At 39.7% G+C, this 14,041-nt stretch overlaps 1 protein-coding gene across 1 annotated transcript; it reads left to right on the forward strand.

Moving 5' to 3' along the window:
* Window positions 1-2,811: 2,811 nt before the first annotated feature.
* Window positions 2,812-13,668, forward strand: LOC101314056 (LRR receptor-like serine/threonine-protein kinase RCH1-like). Its single transcript, XM_004292340.1, has 6 exons — window positions 2,812-2,990; window positions 3,716-3,827; window positions 4,055-4,262; window positions 4,592-4,657; window positions 9,960-13,010; window positions 13,145-13,668. Exons 1-6 carry the CDS (start codon window positions 2,812-2,814, stop codon window positions 13,666-13,668), a joined length of 4,140 nt encoding a protein of 1,379 aa, XP_004292388.1.
* The last annotated feature ends 373 nt before the right edge of the window (window positions 13,669-14,041 follow it).

The raw sequence follows: 14,041 nt of genomic DNA on the forward strand, positions 1-14,041 counted from the left end.
CTCTCTCTCTCTCTACTCTCTCTCTTCNCTCTNTCTNTCTCTCNCTCTCTCTCTCTCTCTCTCTCTCTCTCTCTCTCTCTCTCTCTCTCTCTCTCTCTCTCTCTCTCTCTCTCTCTCTCTCTCTCTCATCGTCTTCCTCCTCCCTCTCTTCTCCGATCTTGAATCTCCGGCCATGGCGGCGTCTCAGGCCAACACCCACTCAACGACGATGGCTCGGCGCCACTTGATAGATGACGACGTTGGCTCGACCTCGATGTCGCCAGAACGACGATGAAGCCTTGACCTTGACCTCGACTCCGCCGACTTAACGACGGCGCCTCGACCACGAAGCTGCCGGATCGACAACGCGCCTCGACCTCGAAGTCGCCGGATCGTCTCTTGCGTCCAGTTCCATCGATAACAACTTCTTATTTGACCTCGACGGGATCTCTGAAACCTTATGGCTCGCCGGCTCGTTTGGTCCTTGACGGCTGTGATCGCCTTCCGCCGACTTTGAAGATGTCGCCTCAGATGGCTCCGATCAATGAAGATCGGTGACGAGAAGTAGCAGATCTGGTTGACGACCTAAAGATCTAGACCTCCGATTGGAGGTGATTGTTCTGGTAAAATTCTTAGTGTAAATTTGCTACAATTTCTTTCTTTGGTTTTGAGAAAATGTAAACATGTATTAGGATGATGTTTTCTGTTAATTTGATAGTGAGTGTGAGAAATCATGCACAAAATCATGTTATGATAATGCAGGAGATGAATGAAACAAGATTCATTAGTATGTTTCGGCCTCATTGTATGATAGTATATTTTGAACAATGCGATAGTACATTTTCATCATTGTGATAGTATATTTTCCCCACTGTGATTGTCTATTTTTGACACATTGGTAATAGCTTTCATTATGCTTGATAGTAGATTTTGTTGCCGAAAACATTAGCTTTTGGTTTTGTTTGGAGGTAATAGTTTTTGTTGCTGGTGACAATATCCTTTGTGACTTCATTAGAGGTCATTGAAAATCTCACTGTAGTAGCTTTTGTAGCTGGGGGTAGTAGTTTTTATAGTTGGTGATAGTAACTTTTTTTGTTGGTGACAATAGCTTTTGTTCTGCTTGATAGTAGTTTTTCATATGCTCGGTAGTATCTTTTATAGTTGGTGACAGTAGCTTTTTTTGTTGGTGACAATAGTTTTGTTCTACCTTGTAGTAGTTTTTCATATGTCAATAGTATCTTTTATAGCTGGTGATAGTAACTTTTTTGTTGGTGACAGTAGCTTTTCATATGCTCGGTATTATCTTTATAGCTGGTGATAGTAGCTTTTTTTGTTGGTGATTTTTTTGTTGGTGACAATAGCTTTTCTATATGCTTGGTAGTATCTTTTATAGCTGGTGATAGTAGCTTTTTTTGTTGGTGACAGTAGCTTTTCATATGCTCGGTAGTATCTTTTATAGCTGGTGATAATATCTTTTGTGACTTCGCTGGAGGTCGTTGGAATCTCAGCATAGTAGCTTTTGTAGCTGGTGGTAGTAGCTTTTGTTATGTTTGGTAGTATTTTTTGTTGCTGGCGATAGTATCTTTTGTGATCTCGTCGGAGGTTGCTGAAAATCTCACCATAGGTCTATAGTAGATTTTATAGCTGATGGTAGTGGTTTTTATAGCCTGTGGTAGTAGTTTTTGTTGCTGGTGACAGTATCTTTTGCAATCATCGATAACATTGTTGGAGGTCGGTGGGAAACTTTGTCGGAGATCGGCCGGAGATCTCGCCTGAGGTTGGCCGGAGATGATAGTACGTGTTGACTTTTACGTTAGTGGTATTTTTGTAAATATAAGAGAGATAATTTTTTTTTTTGTTGAATGGCAGTCTATAATTATGTTTAACTTTAATACCTAAAACAAAACCTTATTTAGGCTTGGGTGGACTTATGTGGATAAAAATGTTATGGTAGACTAATATGAGAAAAAATGTCTCAAAGTGGACTTATATGTAATTGACCCTATTGAATACTAAAAGAAACAGAATATCACAAAACCCGGAAAGCCTGAGAAACAGGCCTGTTTAGGCACGGTCAGGGTTTTGACCGGTCCTTACTTCAGGCATGTTAAAGCCCGGCTCGGACTTACTTCGCCGGTCCCGGTCCTTGTCAAATTACAACAGGTCTGGGACCGTGCCCAGCCCTAGACACAGTTACAGTTGCTTCTATTTAAATAACCAATTTGGGCACTCAATTTTATAAGAATGCGGTTATTGAGATCTCCAAATTTGCTCAGTACACATCTCATTCTCTCTCCACCTCTATTTGCTTTTAAATACAAATACAAGCATTTGCTCATTAGACCTCCTTGCAAATTTCTAAAATAGTCTTGTTTATGTAATTCACATATATATTAATATATTACTTGTTACACCTCTTATTCACTCACTTCTCTAATTATTATTATTATTTTTTTTTTACATGCGAACATCCATTCCCAACTTCCATTCTTTAATTTTTCTTGTTCTTTAAATATATGACATTAACATCTTCGGATCTTCCTTTGTGATCTTATAAACATATGTACTACACGAAGTGCAATTTACAACATTACCACCATTTCAATATCACCATCATGTACGTTATTCCCATGGATGAACACGCTCGTCTCTATTCGCCGGAATGTCTTTGAGGTAAATCCCATCATCTTTCGCAGTCCAAAAACACTCTTTCCAGTTGCATTTGGTCCGAAGCCACATATGTTGAGCCTCCCTCCAAAACACATCAGTCAAGGCGTGTAGATTGCCGGCACGCCAGTCGCTAGTGAATTTTGTTGTCCGGGGCAAGTTGACATGGAAATGCCAATTGAGGTCGCCACCAAGACCAAGAGTGTGGATGCCGAGATCGTCAACGTCGGACTTGCAGTGGACAACCAGTTGTCTTCCTCCACTCAAACCATTAACGATGTGCACATGCCAGTTGGTGGGATCAAGACCGGGCTATTTGGCAGAGGATTCCGGGCAGATGCTAAGTGCCAAAGCTTGAATTTAAACTGCTGAATGTTTTCAACATGATATTGAGTTCGGAAATTTGAGTTCAGTGTATGATATATGGTTATAAAATGAGATGTAAAATTTGGATACAATGCTTATGGATTATCTTATATGTGGTTGTAGAGTGTAGACCACTAATCCTTCTGTTGAGTTGTTTGCAGAAGTAATTGGTCCTTTTGCAGGTTAAAATAACAATGAATGAAGAAAGTGAAACTATATCCTTTTGTTTCTTTCGCTGATTTGCTGTACATCATATGCATATTAATACTATTTCTTTGAGTTAATTAAAGCCTGTGAGTAATGCAATATTATCAAGGATACAGGTGTGTCATAGAATTTTGGAGTTTGTGATAAATACATATACTGCTATGGTGAGTACAAGTCCTCATCTCGTTTGATTAATTACTTGCATCTGAGTGATTGGTCATATTGATTCCAACTAGGCGTAACTACTGACTTGTGATTCTTAATTCTATAAGTTGTTTTGAGATAGAGTATCTCATCAAAGAAACTAATTTATCCTACTGGTATGATTTTTTTTTTTAATAACAGGCTATGATTTGCTATATATTATCTTCATCGTAGAAGTTATCATGACATAGCCTAGTGTACACATTGTGTTATTTGGGTACTATATACTTGGCAGATTTTCAGTTGTTGCCTTATACTTAACTAACCATATTGCATTGAATGATGTTTACAGGTTACTTGGTGCTTATATCGTTTCGTGCAGGATGACGGCTATTGGCGGTTATTACCCTTTGTCATTTCGTGTGGTGGTGATATTCAGTTTACAGCTTTATGCTGGGTTTACAGTACGGATGCGACCACGTCTTGCCCCGAGGGCGTAGGATACCATACTGGGTTTACCGCCAAGTGCGGGGTTTAGTGTGGGTGCGACCACGTCTTGCCTGAGGGGCGTAGGGTTACCACACTGGTTACGGCCGAGTGCCGGGTTTTACCACTCGAGTGTCGGGTTAACCGCCAGTGCCGGGTTCGACTGCCGAGTGCCGGATTTTACTGTCTAGTGTGGGGTTTACAGCCAAGTGCGGGGTTTTATGACCGAGTGCCGGATTTTACCGTTGAATGCGGGGTTTATCACCGAGTGTGGGGATTACGGCCGAGTGCCGGGTTTTACCGCCGAGTGCGAGGTTTACCACCGAGTGTGGAGATTACGGCCGACTACCGGATTTTACCACCGAGTGCGGGGTTTACCACCGAGTGCGGGTACGTTTGCCGCTACATGCAAGGTTTGCCGTTTATGCAGGGTTTCTGAGTATTATCAATGACCTTTGAGAGGTAAGACAACTATACTCATAAGCATATACGTTTGTGTTGTGGCTCTATGGATGTAGCAAGGCCAGGTTTGGTCATATACATATTAATACGGTGTAATACGTAAGTTATATGGAGTTTAGCCCATACCTGTGTTATAGCCACCAAATATACTTAAGGCTGCGAATACATAAGAAAGAGACTAATGCAGCAATATACTTGCTACTTAAGTTTTGATAGTACATTTAAGAAGAATCGGTTCCTTACTTGAGGCTTTGTGGTATGGCTCATATTTGATTACTAGGTTACGAAAACCTCAGCACAACTCTTGAACAGACTGAGATGGCCATTCAAGAGCAGTTGGGTATAAGTATGTGACCCAATTGCGTGTATATGGCATCAGAAGATTAAATTTTATAAAACTTGGTGCCTAAAGAAAATTACTAGCCCAGCAACGTCTGCCACCTAGTGTTTTTGTGGTATTAACTGGGACTCTTGAAGAATAATGGTAAGTTTCCTTTGAGAGAATAATCGTATACAAAAATTATCGAGCCCCAAAGTTATAACTCATATTTTTAAATTTCGAGGACGAAATTTCTTAACGGGGGGAGTTTGTAATATCCCGTACATAATGTAAATAATAGTGATTGAGTGCTCAATATGGTAAATAAAAAAAAATAGAAAAATAAAATCGACTAATTTAATCGATGTGTATCGAAAGGACATTAACGGAAGTGTGTTATACAGTTATACTTCGATAACTTTAAATCTGCTCGTACTTTTCGGTGGTACTCGTCTTGTAACAGTACACATGTATTTGTATACCTACTCTCTTAAACAAAATATATGTGTGTGTGTGTGTGTGTATATAAACAATTGATAAATAATAGTAGGAGTGGGAGGAGGATTCTAGAGAGGTCGGTTCTAAAAGAAAAAGAAAAAAAGTTGTCTAGAGTTGGGAAGAAGGGTGGAGAAGAAGGGGGCATCGACCTTGACTTAGACTCTATCTTTTTATTTTCTCAAGGATCTAAAATCTCTCACGGAGGAAGGGGAAAATAAAAAGAAAAAAGAGGGAGAACATCGACCCCGACATCGCCCTTAAGTTTACCTCTCACACCGACTTCCTCCACTAATCGATCTTTAGCTGTTGGGAGGGAGGCTCGTCGATCAGTTCTCTTGATCACTCTGATGGAGGTTTGTTGTCTGAGTTCAACATAGATAGACAATTGCTTATTCAGGCTTGCACAATGGTAAGATCTAATTGGTACAATTTATATGTTCTAGAGACCCTATTTTCGGGTTATTCTGTTTCTGTTAATCTAGGTCAGGGTGTTACAACCCTCGGCTTGTTATAATGACATAACTGAGCCCTAGCCGCTCCACCTCCAAGCACAACCTCTCATCAATGTCCCGATCCTTCCCAATGTGGATCTTGAACTCAATTCTGACCTCCACGAGCGTCTACTCTAGCTCCGTCCCCCTTTGTCGTCGTCGGCGGCACATCGAAGTCGTCCTTAAAGTTCTTGTCACCAGTGACGGGGAGGGTGTAGTCAACGGGGACCCAGCCCCAGTCAACGCCGAAGAGCACGGTCGTGGGGCGCACATGGTGCGGCTGCTGCGGTGAGGCAGTGGAGTCTGAGGAGGAGGGGCGGTGATGATGGTAAGGGGGGAGAGAGAGAGAGAGAGAGAGAGAGAGAGAGAGAGTAGATCTGCAAAAAAAAGACGGAGAGGGGAAGAGAGTGAGAGGAAAGATGGGGATAGAGGGTATTATGGTCATTTGATAGCTAAAATTTGGATCAGACCTGAAGTTCTTAATTTTGGGTTAGGGCTTATGTCTTAAACTGTATAAAAATTAATGAAAGTGGGTTTTTTGTGTTTTTAAATTTGGTCATGTGTTACTATGTAATTTTCTTTTTAAAAATTTTAGGGCGGGTTCGGTATTGTTTTGAAAAACTGTTTTCCGTATTACAAATCCTAAAACTACGGGAGAACGCGTTCAGTGGATTAGATTCCTAATAAAACAAAAACTCTATCTTGAATACAGATTTAGTTTTACACTATATTTTCCAAAATGAGATAAACTCGTATCCACTATTCTTTAAAAACAGAATCACAAATTTGTGAGAACGCGGGATGTTGATTTTGCGTAAAAAAGAAGGGCGGGATACTGATTTTGCGAAAAAGAGAAGAGCGGGAATGAAGCCCGGGATAAGAGAGCGGTCGGGCTTCAGTTTTTACTCACTAACTGTATATAAAATCGATTCATTCTTATTTGAGATTCATATCTCAGTCTCGTTCATCTTCTTCAAGAAACAGAGGTTTGTTTGGACTCTACTGTTGTAGGTATGAAGTATTCCCTTGTTATGAATTGTATGTGGCTACCACTTCATCGAAATGGAAGACACTGCAGGGACCAAAATCGAGTGGTTTTACTTTTAACCCCGGAGAAGACTGCTGTGATATCCAGATTTGTAGGAATAATAGTTGACAAACATGGGAACTTGCTCATTGTCACAGATGTTCCAGAGATTTAGAGACGGCGGCTATCAAAATAAGGATCGGAGACGAGGGTCGACCATGATTTGCAGACACACTTGCATCGTAAAACAAACGTGCATGGAAGTCGACAAAGGATTTCAACCAACAAAATCTCTGGGAGACCATCAATATTCTTCAAGCATATTGTGTTTAGGAGAGACTGATGAGTAGTGCTTCCGTTGCAACTAGTTAATATTTTCAAGTTTCTTGTATTTAGCCCTAACAGAATGAGAAGGCTAGAACTTGACTTATAAAAGCAAAACTCAATAACCTAACCTAGAAGAACCCTTCATCTCTAAAGGGATTAAAATCCCCAAGAAAATTACAGAAAGGTAAATCATTGTCAGGCCCAAATGAAAAACAGGCCAAATTCTTTGGTCCATGTAACGGGGTAGGGGTTGGGCTAAAACAGTGATGGCTAAAGCAGGGGCAAAAAATGACTCGTTCTGATGAATGAGGTTCGGGCAAAGTATTATCTTTCTTTCAAGCTGTAAAAACATCTGAACGAGTAATAACTACAAACAATGCTACGAATTTTATTATTTCATGTTCTTTATCTTCCAACAAACTTGAAGGCTGGTGGTCCAGTGGGAAGGCATAACCTTGGAAAATTAATTTTGAATGCAGTTGTTTACCGGATCGTAAGTTAATGAGTTTTCTCAGATGATACAGGAGAAATATATTTAGTGCCGCCTTTACAATATATACATTGAGCATTTTCTAGGTTGTGCTTGCTAGTTTGGGTGGAAATCCAGATCTTTGTTTAATAGACTGATGCAAAATGAAAGGAAGGTTGTTCCAATCGTTGCAGCACCTGCATGTTTCAGTTTGTGCTCTTATTACTGCCAAGTACTTTAGCAATATTTCAATTGTGTCGGCGGGTTGTAAATAACTAAATATCAACTCAGAATGAAAATCTCCAAACCTTCTGAACAAGCTGACCAAGTCGATCTGGACCAATTCATCGAAGCAAGCTTCCTTTTAATGTCATGAGGAACAAAGGATTATAACCTCTTCCAGAAATGAAAGTTGGGAATCAAAGGTGAGCTAATCGAAAGACTAAACAATTAACAACGTAACTATGATACCATACATGTTAGATCTATATGGAGTTACGGGGGTAACACAGTCTATATCTCCCATTGTGGTCGAAGCTATATGTATAACTTTGATTACTCTAGTGTATTTTTACTTGACCAATTTTCAAAACAAGGGTACAAGCGTGAAACTGTAGTGCAAACACTCATCTATAGGGGCCCTTACTTATAGTTGTTCTTTGAGGCCCCTAAGGCCTTTCCATTGAAAAAAAAAAAACAATGAATTGGGAAATTCTTTTGGATGCTGGTCACTAGTATGCATGTAACTATGGCTTGAGTATATGATTTGCAGACTCACAGTCCTTGAAACTATGACCTATCAGGTGTACACAGAGAAACACATACACACTGTTGTCCATGTTTTATCTAAAGCACAATGTTCTTAGCTTGCATATAACATTAATTAGCTACTTGGTTACGGATCTGTTTCTCCTCGTTTGTTTTCTCTCAATCATGTTCAAATTTTTATTCAGAATTGTAATCTTGTGTTCATAATCTTATACACAGTAAGAAGGAAGGATACACAAACAAACGCAGACAAGTATAATAGAGAAACAAGAAATGGACTAGGATTATTAGTAATATTTCTTATATTAGACATCAGCTTATGTATGTCACTTTAGATCCAAGAGGGACTAAAAACTAAGAAGGATGGGGGACATTGGGGAGGTTTTGTCAAAACTCAAACGTGAATATATTCCCCAGTGAGGTTCCCAAAGCCATGCCTTGGAACTTCGGGTTTTGGGCAACACTGTTCTCTCCTCTGGCCGGCCTTGGCTAAATTTTTCTTGTTGTATTTGTCTTTGTCAATCAGTAAACTGTGGTAATGTTTTAAATTGACTTGGCTGAAATACATATTATACTAGTAGAAATATAGTAATGCTCTTTAACCAAGTATATGCCTATCTATTTTATTTCATTGATCTTCTCTAGCATTTGGTACTGGTAAACTGTAAGGATCAATTTAGAGATTGGTTTTTTCCTTTTATGGTATGGTGCTGGCATTTGGGATTTTGGGTTAATTCCATTGCATGGATTTTGATTTTTACTATAGTTATTAGGCCTGCTCAGCAAACCAATAAAAGAAAAGGTGCAAAAAAATGTGCCTTGCATTCAGAGATGAATTTGTCTTCTAGAGTAAATAATGCATCTTGCTGCCTGTTTGGGAAGGGAATCATGTAAACTACTACACCTTCATCTATAGCAACATGATTTCAGAATCACTGATTGAGATAAACATGGAAACCAATTTTGAAAACAGAATCATCTTTCAATCGTTGACAAATTCTTTATCACTTTGATTACGTTTTATTCGATGCAATATCGTGCCAAAAGAATACAAAATATTAACATAAATCTTGATATCACAATCTGATAGTAAATGATTGAATTTCATAATCATATTAGAACTTCTTTCCTTACTCATTAGACATTAGCATAGCAGAATATAGAGATTTTAATTCTAATATTAATACTAATCAAATCAGAATTAATAAAAAAATTAAATCAAATATTCAACACATAAAACCTAAATCAAATTACGACTTCTTTACAACACATGAGCCTTGTATAAGGTAATTCTAATCCAATCAAATCAAAATTAGTGATAGAAAATCATATCCAACTTGGGAATATACAAATCATGTATGTGCACAGAAACAGCTAGAATCAAATTTTGAAACCAAATTATAAAGTAAAAAAAAAAAAAAAAAAGTAAAAGGAATCAAAAACATAATGGGGCTTATGGCCTTCATAAGAGAGGCTCTACTACCAAAATAAAAACAGCCCATTACCACTGACTATATTGAGGAAAACAATGTTAGAACACATGAGTAATCTAACAAAGAGGCCTATTCAATTCAATCTGGAGTAAAATATGTACCAAAGAATACAACCCCGAGGTGAAGATGGTGGAGCTGGTGCGCCTCTAAATCTTTAATCTATTCCCTCTCTTTCATTATCTCTCACTTCTTTTCTTGCTTGCCTGCAAAGTATGCATGATAGTGTTTAATAGTGATATAGAGTTGTATTGAATAGATAATATTGCATTTGCAGTAGCAAAAACTAGTAGGGTTGAAGAAAAGATTCAAGAAAAAGTGAGAGAGAGACCCAATGCAAAACCAAGAGGAGGGGTTAAGGTTTTGAGGCAAAATTTGGCAATGCCAATGCTGAGGAGGCAGCAGCCCTCTAACACCTACAATCACCAACAAATGTCGAGGCAACTATCGTTCACCACCATCGATTTCTTCTTCCTCTTCATCTTCACACTCGCAACGTCTGCTGCTTCTTTGGCTGCTGCAAATGTTGAGGTTATCACATTACATTCATGGCTTCAAGGCTCTACTACCTCGGCCTCTTCTTCGAATTTCTCCAACTGGAACCCTTCAGACCCCAACCCTTGTAAGTGGTCCTATATTACTTGTTCACCCCAAAATTTTGTTACTGAGATCAGTATCCAGTCTATTGAGCTAGCCATTCCCTTTCCTTCAAATTTTGCCTCCCTTGCATTTCTTCAAAAGCTCATCATTTCTGATGCTAATCTTACTGGAACAATCTCACCTGATATTGGAAATTGCAAATCACTTGTGGTGCTTGATGTACATTCAAACAGTCTTGTGGGTAGTATTCCTACAAGTATTGGGATGCTTGAAAATCTTCAGGACCTGATCTTAAACTCTAACCAGCTTACTGGTCAAGTACCAAATGAGATTGGTGATTGCAGCAGCCTGAAAAATCTTCTCTTGTTTGATAACTACCTAAGTGGTTATCTTCCTGCTACACTCGGAAAGTTACGAAACTTGGAAGCTATTCGAGCTGGAGGCAACAAAAACATGTCAGGAAAGATCCCAGATGAGCTTGGAAACTGCAAGAACTTGCAGGTGTTGGGGCTTGCTGAAACGAACATTTCTGGTTCGATACCTTCATCATTAGGTAAGCTCAGCATGCTGCAAACGCTGTCGATTTATACTACAATGATATCCGGTAAGATTCCTCCGGATATTGGCAACTGTTCAGAACTTGTCGACTTGTTCTTGTATGAGAATTACCTTTCTGGTTCACTACCACCAGAGTTGGGCAAGCTTCATAAGCTCGAGAAGATGTTATTGTGGCAAAACAACCTTGATGGGACTATTCCTGAGGAGATTGGGAATTGCAAAAGTTTGAAGACCATAGATCTCTCTCTAAACTCTGTTTCAGGAAGCATACCACAGTCTTTTGGAAACCTCTCAAATCTTGAAGACCTTATGCTTAGTAACAACAACATCTCTGGTTCAATCCCCTCAGTTCTTTCCACTGCAACAAAACTGGTGCAGCTGCAGGTTGATGCTAATCAGATTTCAGGCTTGATCCCAGCTGAGCTGGGAATGTTGAAGGAGCTCATAGTCTTTTTCGCTTGGCAGAACAAACTCGAAGGCAGCATCCCATCGGAAATGGCTGGTTGTGAGAGCCTTGAAGCTCTTGATCTCTCACACAATGCTCTCACTGGTAACATACCTTCTGGCCTATTTCAGCTGCAAAATTTAACCAAGCTTCTCTTGATTTCTAATGACATTTCGGGTCCTATACCTTCGGTGATTGGAAATTGTACCTCTCTTAACCGGCTAAGGCTTGTGCATAACAGAATCAGTGGAGAGATCCCAAAAGAAATTGGGTTCCTAGATAAACTTGGTTTCCTTGATCTGTCTGAAAACCGTCTTGTTGGTACTGTACCAGAAGAAATTGGAAAATGCAGTTCATTACAGCTACTCAACTTAAGTAACAACACTCTTAGAGGTAATTTGCCTGGCTCTTTGTCTTCTCTCACAGAGCTTGAAGTATTGGATGTCTCTGTGAATCAATTTGGAGGTCAGATTCCTGAGAGTTACGGTGGACTAGCTTCACTTAACAGGCTCATCCTCAGCAGCAACTCCTTAACTGATCCAATTCCCTCTTCACTTGGTAAATGTTCAAAACTTCAACTGCTTGATCTTAGTAACAACAAGCTCACTGGGATGATCCCGGAGCAACTGTTTGAAATTGAAGCTCTTGGCATTGCTTTGAACCTGAGTTTCAATGCTTTATATGGCATAATCCCACCACAGATTTCTGCTCTCAATAAGCTATCCATATTAGACCTATCACACAACAAGCTTGAAGGTGATCTGTTGGCACTTTCGGGGCTTGAAAACCTTGTTTCTTTGAACATCTCATACAACAACTTCACTGGTTATCTTCCCGACAGCAAAGTGTTTCGACAGTTGTCTGCGACAGACTTGGTGGGAAACAACGGATTGTGCTCTAGAGGTCATGATTTATGTTTTCTCAGCGATGGTACAACAATGGCTTTGTCTAGAAGTGGAAGTTTTAGGAGGTCATGGAGGCTTAAATTGGCCATTGCTTTGCTAATAGCCTTGACCATTGCTTTGTCAGTATTTGGGGTAGTTGCAGTATTTCGAGCACGAAAGATGAAAGGGGAGGACAATGATTCTGAGATGGGAGGGGACTCATGGCCTTGGCAATTCACTCCATTTCAGAAGGTGCGTTTCTCAGTTGAGCAAGTTCTGAAATGTCTTGTAGAAACCAATGTAATAGGAAAGGGATGCTCAGGAGTTGTTTACCGGGCAGAAATGGAAACCGAAGACATTGCAGTAAAGAAGCTCTGGCCAACAACAACTGCTTCCAAATATGATTCTCAAAGTAGAGGAGTTCGTGATTCCTTTTCAACTGAGGTGAAGACCCTTGGCTCCATTCGCCACAAGAACATTGTTAGGTTCTTAGGTTGCTGTTGGAACCGAAACACAAGACTGCTAATGTATGAGTACATGCCGAATGGGAGTTTGGGAGGTCTACTTCATGAAAGAAGAGGTAACTGCTTGGAATGGGACATCAGATATCGCATAATACTCGGGGCAGCACAAGGCTTGGCATATTTGCACCATGACTGTGTTCCTCCTATTGTTCACAGGGACATCAAGGCCAACAACATTCTCATTGGTCCAGATTTTGAGCCCTGCATTGCTGATTTTGGGCTTGCCAAGCTTGTTGATGAAGGAGATTTTGCTCGGTCCTCCAATACAATTGCTGGTTCTTATGGCTACATTGCTCCTGGTTAGTACAAACTCATCTCTATTTCATCACCATTAGAAACCTGAACTACATTGTATCATAAGTACTTGATTTTCTCCTGCTTAACTATTCAAATGATGATAAAACGATAAAGTTTTCTTATCTGTGGTTTACAGAATATGGATACTCAATGAAGATAACAGAGAAAAGCGATGTGTACAGCTACGGTGTAGTTGTGCTAGAAGTGCTAACAGGAAAGCAACCAATTGATCCAACCATACCAGATGGACTCCACATTGTGGATTGGGTAAGGCAGAAGAGAGGAGCAGTTGAGGTACTTGATCAAAGCTTACGAGCACGACCTGAACCCGAGATTGAGGAAATGCTGCAGACATTAGGTGTGGCATTGCTGTGCATAAACCCAACCCCAGATGACAGACCAACCATGAAAGATGTAGCAGCAATGCTCAAAGAGATTAGGCAGGAGAGAGAGGAGTGCATGAAAGCTAACATGAGACTTCTCAATAAGTCCAATTCTGCAAATGATCATAAACAAGAAACTATGATCAGTTGCAGTGGAGGAACATCATCAGCTATGGTGCAGCAACAACATCCATACCCTCCAACAAGTACCAGCACAAGTTTCTCTGCTTCCTCACTGTTATACTCTTCATCTTCCAATGTCAAAACAACTCTCTAATAACACTAGCTAAGAACTTAGTAATTGAGGTTTCGGCTTCACTTAAATAGAAATTTGTTTCTAGCTACTTTATTTCATAGTTCTTGTTTCTCTGTACTAAAGGGAACAGTTTTAATAATCAGAAGTAGCAAAAAAAATTACTTTTACCCGGTGGTAAATGCTTAATTTGCCTAGTACTATGATGATTTTGGTAGTGAGGGTAAAACACTGACAACTACCATATAATTAGAAGTTAACCAAAGACTGAATCTATATTGAGCGACTGTTAGTGCATTCAAACACCTATATATAGTCTAAACTCTAAAGTCTAAACCAACATGATATGAAAACCCCCAAAAAAGGGAAAATGCTGGTTTTACAAATTTGAAAGTTG

The sequence above is a fragment of the Fragaria vesca genome, linkage group LG2 (assembly GCF_000184155.1).
Source record: "Fragaria vesca subsp. vesca linkage group LG2, FraVesHawaii_1.0, whole genome shotgun sequence".
In the NCBI taxonomy this organism is placed as follows: domain Eukaryota; kingdom Viridiplantae; phylum Streptophyta; class Magnoliopsida; order Rosales; family Rosaceae; genus Fragaria; species Fragaria vesca.